This window comes from Phycomyces blakesleeanus (genome assembly GCF_001638985.1).
Source record: "Phycomyces blakesleeanus NRRL 1555(-) unplaced genomic scaffold PHYBLscaffold_15, whole genome shotgun sequence".
Taxonomy (NCBI): domain Eukaryota; kingdom Fungi; phylum Mucoromycota; class Mucoromycetes; order Mucorales; family Phycomycetaceae; genus Phycomyces; species Phycomyces blakesleeanus.
Genome location: NW_017265148.1, coordinates 1195908 through 1211162, shown reverse-complemented (window position 1 = coordinate 1211162; position 15255 = coordinate 1195908). Strand labels below are relative to the sequence as shown.

The 15255-nt window shown below is 43.5% G+C and overlaps 7 protein-coding genes across 7 annotated transcripts; 5 read left to right on the top strand and 2 right to left on the bottom strand.

Annotated features, from left to right (window-relative positions):
* Window positions 1-340: 340 nt before the first annotated feature.
* PHYBLDRAFT_147582 (hypothetical protein) lies at window positions 341-1971 on the top strand (the record flags this gene model as incomplete). The annotated part of the gene is made up of 2 exons (XM_018431901.1): window positions 341-356; window positions 506-1971. The coding sequence occupies 2 exons, from the start codon at window positions 341-343 to the stop codon at window positions 1969-1971; spliced, it is 1482 nt and encodes a 493-aa protein (XP_018289858.1).
* Window positions 1972-2016: 45 nt separating this feature from the next.
* Window positions 2017-2988, top strand: PHYBLDRAFT_147581 (hypothetical protein; the record flags this gene model as incomplete). Its single annotated transcript, XM_018431900.1, has 1 exon — window positions 2017-2988. One exon carries the CDS (start codon window positions 2017-2019, stop codon window positions 2986-2988), a length of 972 nt encoding a protein of 323 aa, XP_018289857.1.
* Window positions 2989-3427: 439 nt separating this feature from the next.
* Window positions 3428-8459, bottom strand: PHYBLDRAFT_170462 (hypothetical protein; the record flags this gene model as incomplete). Its single annotated transcript, XM_018436354.1, has 4 exons — window positions 3428-3802; window positions 3948-4736; window positions 6477-7087; window positions 7130-8459. The coding sequence occupies 4 exons, from the start codon at window positions 8457-8459 to the stop codon at window positions 3428-3430; spliced, it is 3105 nt and encodes a 1034-aa protein (XP_018289856.1).
* A 263-nt stretch (window positions 8460-8722) lies between these two features.
* Window positions 8723-9439, top strand: PHYBLDRAFT_147578 (hypothetical protein; the record flags this gene model as incomplete). Its single annotated transcript, XM_018431899.1, has 2 exons — window positions 8723-8797; window positions 8870-9439. The coding sequence occupies 2 exons, from the start codon at window positions 8723-8725 to the stop codon at window positions 9437-9439; spliced, it is 645 nt and encodes a 214-aa protein (XP_018289855.1).
* A 24-nt stretch (window positions 9440-9463) lies between these two features.
* On the top strand, window positions 9464-10066 carry PHYBLDRAFT_147577 (CCHC-type zinc finger transcription factor; the record flags this gene model as incomplete). The annotated part of the gene is made up of 1 exon (XM_018431898.1): window positions 9464-10066. The coding sequence occupies one exon, from the start codon at window positions 9464-9466 to the stop codon at window positions 10064-10066; it is 603 nt and encodes a 200-aa protein (XP_018289854.1).
* Window positions 10067-10215: 149 nt separating this feature from the next.
* On the top strand, window positions 10216-11430 carry PHYBLDRAFT_170460 (hypothetical protein; the record flags this gene model as incomplete). Its single annotated transcript, XM_018436353.1, has 1 exon — window positions 10216-11430. One exon carries the CDS (start codon window positions 10216-10218, stop codon window positions 11428-11430), a length of 1215 nt encoding a protein of 404 aa, XP_018289853.1.
* A 2960-nt stretch (window positions 11431-14390) lies between these two features.
* Window positions 14391-15072, bottom strand: PHYBLDRAFT_72689 (hypothetical protein; the record flags this gene model as incomplete). Its single annotated transcript, XM_018442694.1, has 2 exons — window positions 14391-14571; window positions 14858-15072. The coding sequence occupies 2 exons, from the start codon at window positions 15070-15072 to the stop codon at window positions 14391-14393; spliced, it is 396 nt and encodes a 131-aa protein (XP_018289852.1).
* Window positions 15073-15255: the final 183 nt, after the last annotated feature.

Sequence of the window (15255 nt, the reverse complement as noted above, 5' to 3'; positions counted from 1 at the left end):
TTCTATTGCTATTTGCTATGTGAGTTTATATAGACATTGCGTGTGTATTTAGGATAATGATATGAGTATATCATGTGATGTCTGTTTTCTTATATCATAGATAATATATTGTTAAATTATTACCCACGCTCTTGTTTGAGTGATTAGTGATGTTGACTAAGGTGTGTGACCTTGTTATTGGTATATTCTTTATTTAATGATAGTGTGAGAAATAATGTATAATTGATACTGGTCGCTTATTCAATATGTCTTTGTCTTATTGTCTGTGCACTCTATTTGAATCTACAATGATGTTGGATACAACAAGAAGTACTTAAACTATTATCACAAAGCCGTTACGATGACTCATATTCAGGGTGACTGGATATATCTCAATAAATATAAATATCATAGATAAAATAACTTTTATTAAGACAATTGGATTTGACTTGAACTTTTAATAAACACAATAAAAAAGAGTCTCAAAGTACTTATCGTTCCATCTTTTCACATACAAATATAACAGAGGCTCGTGAGGAAGTTGGGGAGAAATTGGATTTTCCGAAGCCTGACGCAGTGATAAACTATCACTTGCAAAAGAAGAATGAGATCCCGGTATTTCCGACAACAACATGCACTGCTGTAAATCGAAAAGGCCAATGCCATGAATTTTCGATAAACAAACCGTCTGAGTATCTCAGACATACTCTGGCATGTCCAGGAAAAACGGCACAGGTGTCATCACTTTCTGATTTCACTGAAAATCAACGGTTGAACCTCAACCAAGGCACCAAGTGGAAGGAAAATCACATGTTCCAAAACCTGATGACTACATCCGAAGGTTCGGATTATTGGGTAGGTAGTGTTGTTGAAGTACAAGAGTGGTCAAATTGGTTCTTCTTGGAGAAGTTTTATACAAAAAATGGATCTACATATGCCAATGCCTTCCAAGTGTATGGTGGCCATGGTACTATGCTAAGTCATTGTGACGATGCTTACATCTGGTCGTGTGGTGGATCCACAAATTTTGCTGTCTCCCTCCTTAAGTATACTATTGAAGTCGATAAGATCCTGTCTATTGTTCAGAAAGACAGCAATCTTTTTCTTGGGTGTGATTTATCTGTTTCTTCCTGCCCTTCTGAGATTGTTTATGCCACTCTTGTTGATATTCAGTCTCAATTGTGGCTCAACACGTCCTTTGTTGAAAGATTCAAGATAAAACTTCCCAGAGGCAGGTTAATGAAAGTGGTTATTTGCCCACTGAATTTGTATTCTGACGACACTTCCAGAAACTCTTCAAAGCAATACAACAAGTACAACAGCTATCTCATGTATTTTGCCGCGATGCCTCTTGAGGTGAGAAATAATCAAGAGAATGTGATGTTCATTTCCACCTCGAATCATGTGCTGAATGCTGTCGAGATGCTGCCCCCAATTGTTGATGATTTTGTGGAATTGGAGAAAGGAATTGTGATGTACTCCAAAGATCATGATGAAGATGTTCTGGTCGTTGCTCCTCTGTTATTGTTCATGGGTGATAATCCTTGGCAATCGCAACTTGCTATGCACAGTGGAACATCAGGAAAGCATTTCTGCAGGAAAGGCCATTTAGAAGCACCCCGAAGCACTCAAAAAGACAACATGCCAGAGATATCTTATCTTCCAGTTGACCATAATGGCGCTGAAAAAAGAACAAAGGAATTCTTAAATGCTTTTGCCACTGCCAATACAGATTCAAAATTGTATAAGCATGAGTGTGACCTAAACTATAGTAAGAATGGCAGCAAAGAATTTCTCAGACTTGAAGCATTTGATGCAACAAATGACATGCCTGTTGAAATTCTTCACACCATCCTGCTTGGCTTATCACAGTATCTGGTCACTTACCTCCTTAAGTTCTCGAAAATGTCAACAGCAGAAATGGCAAGGCTTGAGTCAGCTCTGAGTTCTTACAGAGTCTGCAAGAGTTATAGCAGAAGATTCAGAAACTAGCTTCGTCATAATGGTTTGTTTGCTGGGCGCAACTACAAACAGCTGATGCAAGTTCTCCCAAACGTTATGACAGTGCTTTTTTCTGGAAATAGCAAATTCAAACTTCTTACTAAGACTCTCCATGCAGTTGCTAAATTGTCATCTTTGTTGTACATGCGTGGAATAAGCAAAGACTTTGATTATTACATTGTCCTAATAAAACATGCTATAAATGAAGTGACAAACCTACTCCTTGCATTGGACATACATATTAAAAAGAGCAAGCACACTAAGCAGGGTCTCACTTTCAAGCCCAAAGTTCACCTCCTCCATCACATAGCTAAAGACATCGTTTGTTTCGGATTAGTTCTCCAATACGAGACAGAGAACGGTGAACAATTTAATAAGTTCATCTGTGAGCATCTTTTCCAAACTAACAGACAATCAACTTCTCGAGATGTTGCTCTCAGATTTGGAAAGCAATTCATTTGCCATTATTTGTGTAATGGCGGATATTACAATGCAATGAGAGACGTGAATGGAACAAGTCAGCAAGTGAGATGCACTGCTGGAAAATATGTACAGGAACTATCTGTATCTCCTGAATTCAGAAGGCACTTCTTTGGGTCACGGCCTAATAGTGACAATTCTGGTTTGCTGACTCCCACTTTGTGCGATACACTTGCAGGTGTTTTTCAAGCAAATGGTCAAATCTTTCTTGGTCAGGTCAAAACAATTTCCACACAAGACATTATGAATAATTTTGTTAAAAAATATTACATGCAAAAGTATCAAATGATACCTAGCAATAGTATTGAATGCATATACACTCCTTCTGTAATAACTGCTAATGTGCATAACATTGTTGTTGTTCCTTTTGGCCATCTCCTGGAGATTTGTGAAGAAGAAGTTGAAGTTGTCCAAGCTATAGACATTCTCTTGCAGCATGGCAACAATAGCAGAGAAAAACTGCTTAACGTTGAGAAGTTTGATGTGTTTTGGTGGATGTTAATGAACATTGCCAAAATTGCATACTAAATAAAATGACTTAACAAAAAAAAATGAATTTTTTCCCAATGGGTTTTGACCAATAAAATCTTTTCTTTTTCAGACCTCTTCATTTCTCCCCCCATTTTAAAATCCTGTATTATCTGAAATTAAAATAATTTTCTGAAAAAATACAGCCATTCCTTTTTTGTTACAATTCTAGTCGTTTCGTGCAGCTACTTCTGAATTTAAACATGTTAAACTAAAGATTCACTCTCTAAGCCAATAAATTTTTTTTTAGTATTTTATTGATCTGCTGTCATGCTCTGCGTGCAGCTTTTAAAATGCCATCAAAGTGGACTTCATTGAACAGATAAGAGATAGAGGGACAAGGGGGAGGAAATACGAAAATATAAGAAAAAAACGGAATGAAACAGGAGAGGAAATTAGACAGGAAATACTTAAGCTAGTGTACTGATGTGTTTTTCTATTACAGTGGACGCTTTTTGTGCCATAACGCCTGACAGAAAGGGTTGGTCATCAAAAACAAATTTCCAATGAGCACTCCAAATCGCTTTAGCAGTGACAGCAGAAAGGATAATCCAAAGGCCTTGATGGGAGGAACGTGGTGGGAAGCTGCCTCTGGTAAGGAGAAGGCAGATTTCAGCAAGGTTCTAGGCCGGGCAAAAGCGAGAGAGAATGACATTCCACACCTGCCGTTTGATAGAACAGCCAAAGAAAAAGTGATACTGATCTTCAGTAGCATCTTGACAAAAGATGCAAGATGAGCTGGGGAAGCGTCGAGATATAAATAGATTGAGACGTTTTCGGGTTGGCATTCTATCCCAAAGCATTTTCCACCAGACTGTGTGACAGTGGTGGGGTATAGAGACAGATCAGAATTTACGCCGTTGGACAGACGAATTTAGAGATGAGGGCACTTGCGGGCAAAGATGGCGTCGAAGAGATCTGGTGCTAGCTTTACCCAAACTAGTGTTGTCTAACCGTACCAAAGAAAGAAGTGAGGAAAGATTGGGGGAAGGGGTGTCAGTAGAAGGTCGATGTTCAAGGCAAGAGATAAACCAAGGACAGAGGACCATCCTGCCAGAATCAATCTGTTGGAAGAAATGACCGATACGATTACGTGCCCAAGAAAACGTACCACGAACCTTGCGGACAAGACGGTCATCAGTCTCCAGAGAAAATGCATCAGAAACCAGAATTGTTTTCAGGTTCAGAGAAGAGTCAACAAAGGGTGGCACGTTCATCCATATTGAAGTTAATGGGAAGTGTTGGACCACAGTTGGTGGCAATTGCAAGTTGGATGGGAGAGAAGCTGGAAGAAGTGAGGTACAAGCGCGATGCAGTGGAAGAAGTGAAGTCGGGCAAGTTGCACTACTACAGGGAAACAAAAGTGCAATACTGGCAGAAGGAGCACGAAAGTTTAGAGGAAGTATAAATTCGAGGTATGGCAGTATAAAGGAAGTAGAAGAAAAAGAGTGAGAATGCAAGATAGGGAGAATCCAGCGCAATTGAAGAGCTCGTTGTTGATGATCAGGATCAATCAGGCCCAAACCGCCTGATTTGTGTGGCAGACAGAGAAGCGGCCAGCCAGGGCTACCGAAACCTAGTCGCAGGAATGAGCGAATATGAGTGTGAATGGCAGCAAAGAAAGATAGCGGTGCAGGAGTCACGTATAGCATATGCCATACTGAGCTGAGAAGAAGTGAGTTTGCCACAATACTTTTACCACGAACGGACAAGCATCTTTGAGAAAGTAGTGTGCAATGGTTCCTAAGCTTGACCAGTAAAGCCGCACGGAAGGTCTCAAGCTGGGACGGATGTGAGCTCAATGGGAAGCCTAGGTAACAGATGGCAGTGACAGAGTGACGGTCATGTCGACTGTGAATATCAGCAGCATCCAATACAGGGCCCCAATCCGGATGAAATTGTCCAGACATAGCAACAGCAACTGTCTTATGGAGATTGACTTTCGCGTTAGAGGCTAAGCCAAATATATGCAAAAGGTTGAGTAGACCACTCATCTCGGCAGGCAGAGAAAGAAAGACGAGAAGGTCATTGGCATAAGCAAGAAGTTTGAGTGGAGGTGGTGAGAGCTCAGGAGAGGACGATGAGAGAGATGGCGGAACCAGAAATCGGAAACCACGGATGGCAGGGGAAGCGAGAATGGATCTAAGCAAAGGTTCGAAGGCCAGGTTAAACAGCAAGGGGGAGAGAGGATCACCTTGACGTAGCCCCCGGCTATGTAGAAAAGAAGAAGATATGTGCCCATTCACATTCACGTGGATTTGAGTAGAAAAGAAGAGACCACAGATGGAGTCAACAAAAATTGTGGGGAAACCGGCTCTGGCCAGGACAAGACGAAGATACGCAGGGTGGACACGGTCATAGGCCTTCTTCTGATCCAAAAGAAGGGCAACAAATGGGTCTTGGGTTATTTGTGCATGTGACATGGCAAGGCGTGTCAGCAAACCATTGTCAGCAATAAACCGATCTGCCATAAAACCCATTTGGAATGGTGTTATGAGTGTGTCGATACCATATCATAAACGGGACGTAAGCATTTTGGTGAACAACTTGGCGTCACAGTTTATAAGAGATACAGGTCGCCAGTTGCGGAGAGAGGTAGTGTCACCGGCTTTTGGTAGGAGAACAAGTACGGTTTCCAGCCAAGATGGAGGAAAAACACCATGCAATGCATTATTATAGACTTGAACTGCAAGATTTTGGACCGTTGGGTGACAGAAGAGCCGAGCCCATAATGGGTAGGGCAAACCATCCATCCCAGGACTAGAGTTGATGGGGGTGGCTTTAAGGACAGACAGAATGTCATCCAAGGTGACATCAGCAATGAGGTAGGCAGAGTCAGTGGAAGACAGACGGGCAGAAGGTGGGAATTTGTCGATAAGAGAGTGTGCAGCAGGATAGTCAATGGGTTCCAGCGAGTAAAAAGATTGGTAGAAAGAGTGAGTATGGCCAAGCAAATCCGCGGGAGAGGTGTAGATCGCGCCAGTGACAGGGTCGACAAGAGAGGAGATAGTTTTTGCAGCGGCTTGCTGTTTGAGCACACAAAAGAAATATTTCGAAGAAGTCTCGCCAGCTTCACACCATTTAGCACCAGATCTGGCAGCCAAGGTGGAGGCCCGAGACAATTGTATGGTGGCAAGCTTATGTTCAATGCGGAGAAGTTGAGGAGAATGAGTATGAATTGCAAGTTCATTTCAAGCACGATGAAGATGGCGTTCCTGATTTCGGAGTTGACGTTGAACTCGTTTAGAGTACGTTAGGGCGAGCTGTTTGATAGCATGCTTAATATGATCCCACCGAGAACCGGAAGACATGTCAGGAGAGAGAAAAGAGTCGGCCTTATCCAGAAAGTCGGTAATGAGAGCATCAAATTCATCATGCAGGAGATATTGCGTATTAAACCTCCAGACTCCAGGACCTGGTGGGCAAGAGAAAGGAATGGAGACCGCAAGAAGGCAGTGGTCAGTCCATAAAGGATTGATAAATGTTACCTCAGGGCGTTTGGTAACAATGCTGTGTGGACGGAAAATGTAGTCGATGCGTGTGTGGGTGCGAGAGCTGTGGAAAGTGGGTAACGGGGGTGAAGAAGAATTAGTGATGGCATCTACGCAATTACCCTGAATGTATCCTTTCCAGTCTGGTGGATGGCTGCGACGATGGCTAAGATCACAGTTAAAGTCCCCCAGAATAAAGGTGGGCAGGGAAGGAATGACAGTAGGGAGAGTGCGTGCTAATGAGGAGAAGAAAGTATGCCGGTGGGAAGGAATGTTGGGTGCATAAATAACCACAACTACAAAAGGATTAACACGATGGTCAGTATGTGTAACCTTGACAACGAGTGCACGGTTGTCAGGAGAAACATGCAGTTGAGATAATTGGAGGAGGGGATCGAAAGAGACGAGGCCGCAATGTGGGGTCCATAGGCTGGCCTGTGCTTGGAATGTAAGGTGAATAGATGAGTGATGTATAGGGAGTAAATGAGTCTCTCGGAGAGCAAGTAATGAAAGGGAAGGGGAAAGGGTATGAAGGTGTCGGATGAAAAGAAGTTTTGGGGATTGCGGGTTATTGATGGTAGAGAGGAGACCTCGAACATTCAAGGTTCCTATGTGAAGATGTTGTACAGTCATTTATGAACTTGGCTGACCTGAGCGGTCAGACTTTTCAGTTCCATCAGTCATAGGTGTGTTACCATCCAGATCAGTATACGGGAATGCACCTTGGGCGCGAGTCTGGAGAGTGGCCTCAAAAAGAGACTGTCGAAGTTCGTCATCAGTGTAAATTGCTGGGTTAATGCCATCATCGCGACTATGTAGGCCTCGGGCGCCTGGTGAGTGCTTGCTGGCATTGAGCCCACGGCCAGTCGGGTCATACATAGTTGTATCAAATGAAATTGGGGGATTGCCGTTGTGTGGGGTCCGGTTTCTGGTTGTCATGGCGCGAGTATTCATCACTGATATGGAACGGCAACGTATTGTGTATGTAGCAGGTGGGTTGAGAATGGGTGAAGCATGGGTAGGAGTCAAGGTTGATGAAGTGACTGGTGGTATGGGTGTCTCTATCATAGCGACCGAGTATTGGTGTGCGCGAAGGGACGCAGTATCGGCAAGTGCAATCTGCTGCTGCTCTTGGATAGCCCGCTCGGCTTCAATATTGTCTGGATGAGTGGGGCACTTGCGACTGTCTATGGCGTGACCAAGAACACCGCATCGTTGGCAGCGAGGTGCGCGGGGAGGACGTTTTGTGCAGGAGTGTAGATAATGCCCTTCCTCTCGGCAGTATCCACACACAGGTGTGATATCGGTGGAGCAGAGCTCAGCAAGGCAGGAAAGAGACCCACCAAGGTGGAGATGGCTTGGGAGACTGCGGACTTCATCTTGTCCAGAGGTGTCTAAATAGATAGTGGCTTCACCACGGAAAGTACCACGGTGTGAGAGATAAGCTCTCAGCTGAACGATTTTGCCAAAAGGCCGGAATGCATTTTCGATGGGCTCAAGTAGATCTGTGCTAGGATCGCAGGCGTTAATACGGTAAAGATTAACCTTAACAATGTGGCTGTTAGAAGGCAATCTTGGTATAGCAATGATTCGGGTGTTCTGATAGGTCAACCCATCGGACGTTGCTTTGGTGCGGGAGGAAGGGTCAGTAAAGAAGGCTTCTGCCAGAAGGTCTTTTGAGCGAGTATAACGGAGAGTGAGAGAGGTCATCCGGCCTACACGGTCAGAGAGAACATCATCCACGTCCCTTGTGGGAACGAGTTTTCCGAGATTAAACAAGACACTTATTGGATGGATGGTACTAGCCCATGCAGCGGATGCAAGATCCACAATCATATTCTTGTCAAAGTTGGGAGCAGTAAAGATGTGCAAAGATTTGTTCTTTGGACGTAGTGTTGTAGACTGGGCACGGTTAGGTGGGTTACCTTGCCGTAACGTGTGTGCCCTGTCCTGTGGGTTCAATCCCTCAGGGGTACTCATGTCAGAAAACGTTAATTGGTATTAACTTGTGTCGGTTATATGAATTTCCGTAAAACTATTCTTTAGCTAAGCCAATAAAATCATTCGGCACCCTTGAAATTACCATAAATGAAAAAAAAAATCAGTGGATGTGATAGTGATACTGGTGGATTCAAATTTTATCACTATCACTATATCGAAAAATAGATTATTTCACGTATTGTGGTTGCTTCCAAAAAAGAAAAATGATAACAACAAATGGATGACAAAATCCGCCTGATCCTATGCATAGTACAATCAACAACCCACGGATTTCACCTCAGCCTAGCCTTAATGGCTCGCCCACTCATCTACACACGGTCTCCCCCTCTGACATCTCATTGTCAACATTGTCACAATCTGCCAAACCCGTACCAATTTTTGGCAATTAGGCTCGTATAGCCCGAGGAAAGCCAGTAACCATTTTTGATGATGCTTCTGCAAAAGCAGAATTAGCCCAGCAAAAGGCAAACCAAATGTGGATTTCGTCGAATGAAGACAATGCTATTGTTTTTGACATCACAGATAGTGGCTTAGACGCTGCCCAGTTTTTTCAGGCCCTAAAGTCCCAGTACCCTAGCATAGTAGGGGCCCTGGGTCAAGACTGTAGAGATAGAAATATAGCAATTATTTCATTTGACACTATTGAAGATGTGCCCAGGGCTTGTTCAGAGGGCGTTGTCATTGGACATCAAACTCTCTTAGCCACCCCTACATTTGGTGGGGATAGCAACATCCTTCGCTTACACCTTGATAAGTTGCCTCTCCGCAGGGCAGATAAATTAGAGCCTCAAGTTCAAGAAGTCATGGGCCATTTCGGTCGAGTGATTCATATTGGTCTTTATATGGACCCTCAGTTTCAATTGTTTGGGGGCAAAGGCTTTGTCATGTTGGACACTGCTCCAAAGGAAGGGATTGAATACATTCCCCTAACACACAAGATTGACTTTTGTGAGGAATGAGAGATTTATGCCAAGTGGCAGAACATGCCTGTGGCATGCAATTATTGTCATGGAGAGGGCCATAAGAAAGCAAACTGTGAGAAGAGGACGAAGAGCCCTCGCCTGTGCTATGGTTGTAAAAAGCCAGGCCACATTCGGGCACAATGTCCTGACAAAACAATTGAGAAGGAACGTAAGTGTCAACGCCAAGAAGATCCTCAAGTTATCTCACCAGAGAATGGAGATAACAACCGCCAGCTTGAAGAAGAACTGGCCCGTCTAGTCAGAGAAAATGCGAAAATGCAAGAGGCACTTGTGCAAAGTGAAAATGCACTTGAGGACAAGATTGCCCTCGTTGAAGAACAACAACGTAGTCTCGAAGGTATAACTGAGAGTAGCGAAATTACAGTCGGACCGACTACAGAAGCACAAGGAGGACTAGCAGGTGATGAAGACACCATAATGACTAATGAAGCTATGGCCAACCCACCCAAGGCGACTGGCCAGAAGTCCCGACTGAGAAATGATGTTGACCCCACTCTCATCATTAATGGTAAAAGAAACCAAAACAACAAACCCACCCAAGGACTCTTCCCAGATCCTTCAGCTGTCCACAAGACCATCATCACTGATGGTTTAGGGCAGTAAATATGTCTAGCCATATAAGAATTGCCTCACTTAACTGCAGAGGCTTAAAAAAGATGCTGACCACCTCTGGTCGACATTTCGCCCGCCATATATGACAACAAAAATATGACATCCTCGCCATCCAAGAATCGCATACTGACACCAAAAATATGCAATCATCCATCTCTACACTCCTTCAAGCTCAATCTAGCACATGGTCACATCACTGTGGTCTAGTTTCCTTTAACCCCGAATACCATATAGAACCACATCTCAACTCCTTCGACCCCACACACCTAACAGACAGCCGTCTGCTTACTGCCACAATTCACCACGTCCATAAAATACATGACCCGCTCAACTTCTTTGTCATTTATGCACCTGCCCACCCAGAGCAACGCCCTCTCTTCTACTCTCTTCTAGATCACTATCTAGCCTTTAGTTCTCCACCACTTCCAAAAAGTGTGTTATTTGGAGATCTCAATTACAACACAAGACTCACTTCCTCCCCACCCCTTCCAACCGCATGGACCCAATGGTTATCCCACCATTGGTTTGACGCCATCACTCCTGTGAACTGCACGCCACTCCCAACATTCACCACTGGATCAACCCTCGATTTCCTTTTTGTCACAAACGACCTAAAGATATCAGTACACTCTCCTGTGGTTGAATATGTTGCCGGATCTTGGACGGATCATTTCAGTATCAGCATCCAACTTTCAATTGGGTCACCTCAGCATGGACCTGGAATCTGGAGGTTCAACCCATACCTCCTGTCTGATAAAGAGTTTTGCAACACAATGACTACCTTCCTTGATGCAGCAGAAACACAGATTTCTAATGTAGCACCTCACATCCAATGGGACCTGATAAAGGCTAATTTGAAAGCCATGGCTATAGACCATAGTCGTAAAGCTAGAAACAAAGCCAAGACTATGCAGAAGATACTACTGGAGCAACGATCTGCTATAGTAACACAGCTGCACAGTCAGTCTCAAAGTGACTCACAATTGAGACACCCAAGCAACCCACACAGTCGTCCACACACACAGCATACGCAACATATCTCCAACAAAGAGGTAGCTCAGGAATACTTAGGGACTAGCCAACCACAAAGTCATAGAATTGTGGACGAACCCCACACCTCACCAACCCCACTGACAGAAGAACAAGAATACGTTCCCAACTCTCTAGACGACGATCCCTCCTCAGTCCTCCATCAACAGCTGCTTGAAGTTGAGCATCAGATAGACTGCCAACAAGAAGTTGATGCCCGCATCATAGCACTTCGATCAGGACATAAGTGGCGCGAACATGGAGAATGCTCAAATGCCTACTTCTACCAATGCTTGAAAGAACGCCGACAGGCACAGAACATCTGAGCACTGCAAGAAAATGGTGGCCTAACCAAATCCCCAGATGGTCTGGTTAAATGCGCCCACACCTTCTATTCTGATTTGTATGCTGCCAAAACCATCAATGATAATGCCGTCGAGTGACTGTTGGCCAATATTCCAGATTCCAGCTGCCTACCTAGCAAAGAGGGAGAGAATATTACGGCAGAATGGGATGCCGAGGACATATTGAGAGCCCTTAATCACTCCCCCACTCGCAGTAGCCCAGGCGTAGATGGTATACCATACGAACTTCTTCGTTGGCTATTCCAGCACAAATTTGCCCAAGGTCTGATGGTCAAAGTCTTTAACCTAGCTCTCCAACATCAAGAAATTCCGCGATCATGGAAACGGTCCATGGTTATTCTGCTGCCAAAAAAGGGAGACCTTACTTCATTGTCCAACTGGAGGCCTATATCGCTGATATGTGCTGACACCAAACTCTTCACTCACCTTATCACATCACGCCTTCTAACCGCGATGAAACTCACTATCAACCCATACCAAACAGGGTTTTTGGGAAATAGGTTCATTGCAGATAATGGAATAGTCGCCAGAATAATCATGGATACGGCTCAAAGATACAAACTACCCAGAATCGGGTTACTACTTGACTAAAAAAAGGCTTATGATCGAGTTCACTCTGAGTACCTGCGTCGATGCCTTCTTCGGTTTGGGTTTCCTTCCACTTTCATTCTCGCCATCATAGCCCTCTTCTTTGACACAACACTTTGTATCAATATCAATGGATATCTGTCAGCTCCAATCAAACAAGGGCGAGGTTTGCGACAAGGGGATCCACTCTCCCCTCTTCTTTTCAACCTGGCCCTCGAACCTCTACTCTGCACCATCCTTGCCACCAAACAACTCAAAGGATTTGTCATCTCAAATGGCCTCCCTTTATTGCCCCAGTCTATAGACGAGCCACCACCTATTAAGTTCTTAGCATATGCTGATGACGTAGTAGTGTTCTTGAGCACGCCTGACAAGCTCGACACCCTGATGGATCAGCCCCAGGTATATGGCCGTGCGTCAAATGCCAGAATGAATAGATATAAAACAGTTGCAGTCTCCTTATCTGGTCGTGAACAACAGACTTGGAATTCTCATCTGCAGAACCACGAAATAACTTCATGGCATGATAGTCGTAGCTCGCAGCCAATAACATATCTCGGTTACCCTCTCACCAGCTCAAAGACTCAACTATCCTGTGCTTTTGAAGACGTAATTACAAAGATCCGTAACCACGCACAATTTTTAGCACAGTGAAACCTTTCGGTTCTTGGTAGAGGGCTAGTCGCCAACTCACTTCTTCTGAGTAGGGCATGGCATGTAATACACATCCTTCCAGTGAATACGGCAGACATAAGCAGACTTCGTTCAGAAGTAATTAAATTTTTATCTCATGGACGCTACCCATTTGTTAGATTTGACTTATGCACTCGTCCACGATGAGAAGGCGGCCTTGGCATCCTGGATCCTCAGACCCAATATTCCTTACTGCAAACCAGATGGATCCTCCCCTTGCTCGATCAGACTGCCCCACTATCTTTTGCCGGCAAAATACTGGCATACCTTATAAGGCAGTATTGCAATACAACCGACCCACTTCTTCCTCTGGTGTTTCCTGAGCTGCGGTCACCTCGCCTCAACACCTTTAGTATCTTTCCTACAATCTTCTGTGCTATGAAAACCATTCCTCTCTCCTTTGACTGGACTGTCATAAATCCTGTCACTGTACAGGAGTTACCTCTCAGCACGATTCTGGCCCCATCTCATCCTCTACCACTCTTCTTTACCTGCGGTAAACTACGTGTATGTAATGCATTCATATATGACTACACTCTTGGATGCATACGTCGACTCAACCAGTATGAACGAAGACAAGCCAGGTCTAACATAGACACGCTGTTTACCCTTTTGGATCATGGTGAACTCCGACTGAAGGAGTGGTTCTCTCTGCTCACAGTTTCTCCATTGCAAGAGCCTGGCTCAGTGATGGCCTCCTTCTTTCCGACTCCACCTTGCCACTTTCAAGGCTTCCTTTCCTCTGGGATACTAAAAGTTCCACGGATACGCAATCTCTCTGCTCAAGTGATCCGTGCACACATAAGACCGCCCCTCACCCAAGTCTCACCCCTATTCCCACATGCAGCACCAGTAAACTGGCGTAGCTTTTGGGAATCACGTCTTCCTCTTAGAATCTATACCATCTGGTGGAGATTGATGCATGGAAAGGTTCCTAGTAGGCAGCGGCTATTTAGCCATAACGTTACGGTTGTAGACGACCCACAATGCATTTTATGTGGCGAACTGGAAGATGATGAACATCTATTCTGGGCATGCCCTCATAAAAAGTTAATTTGGCATCAAATTGCAACCCGGTTCCTGGAATATCCCACATCGCTTACGTTTGACCACCTTCTCCTTCCTTCTTCTCCAATGTCAGTTGAAGTCAAAAATACCACAGTGTCCGCCTATAGTATTCTGGGATGCACAATAGGGGCCATTTGGGACACTCACTTCCAACATATCTTCCATGATGTTCCTTTTGTCACTAACCGAATAGCTGCCATCACTACCTTAAATATTAGAAAAATAGAATTAGAAGACTCACTCTTTTAGATAGATAGCACATGACTATGAAATTTCTTTAATAAACAATACAAAAAAAATATATTGAAAAATAGTAATAATAAGCAGACACGGGCCCAAATTTTCCAAAAAATTATCACTATATCAAATATCACTATACTGAGCTTTGACTGTATGCTTCTATTATTGCAAAATAGTGCTGCAGAAAATACTGATTAATTGTAAAGACTTTGAGCTGAACCTCTTTTTTGGCTAGAAAGGCTTCCAGATATACATTCCATGCAATGAGATTTCTAAAAAAAAAGATAAGTTAACACAAGCTATAAAGCAATTTTATTAATTATAATTAAAGCTTATGTTTTGATCAAGGTTTTCTTCTCTACTGATAACTCCCAGCTTATGAGTAGGTTGCCTGTTTGGATAAGATCATGCAACGCCTTGTGGGCAACTTGGCTGCAGACATGCTCTACCACAAGCGTGGAGATAACAAACAAGATGAAGTTGACCCAGTCCACAGCCCAGAAGTATTTTGATCTTGTCATAACATTTATCTAAGCACCATAGAAAGATGCCAGAATGCTTCTTCTAGTTGACATCATTACAGTGCCAATTTCTTTTTGAGCAGCATAAGAGAGAGAGAGAATGATCTTTTCTATACTTGTCACACACAAGCCCCCAAACCTGTTTCGCAATTCTGTGACAAACGCCATGCATTTCATCCAATATAAAAAAGAACGGACCAGAGAAGGAATTCAGTAGTGAGGATGGAGATTGGCCAGTTAACTCTTTTTTGCTTGATAATGTTACCTCGTCAAATTACTTGAAGCTTTCTGATGCACGCATGGTTATGGTAGAGGCCATTTGAAAATATTGGTCATGGCCAGGAGACTGGCCTACAACGTGGCAGATGCAGCAGCCATCCTTACTTATATAGTCCACATTACAAGCCATTGTTTCCAGAGCTGGGATGTTGTCAGTTGTCATTAGTACATGGACTTTTGCACTAATATCTTCAGATGGTATCTTTGCAACCATTTGTTATATATGGGAAAAAAATGAGATTTAAAATAAAACAAGTGCATATAAGAGTACAATGAGATTTTGTTTTATTAGAAGAAGTGAAAGAATCAGAAAAGAGATGTTGTTCTATTGCTATTAGTATTATGCGCTTATATAGACATTGTATTTAGCTTGATGATGATATGATGATATCATGTA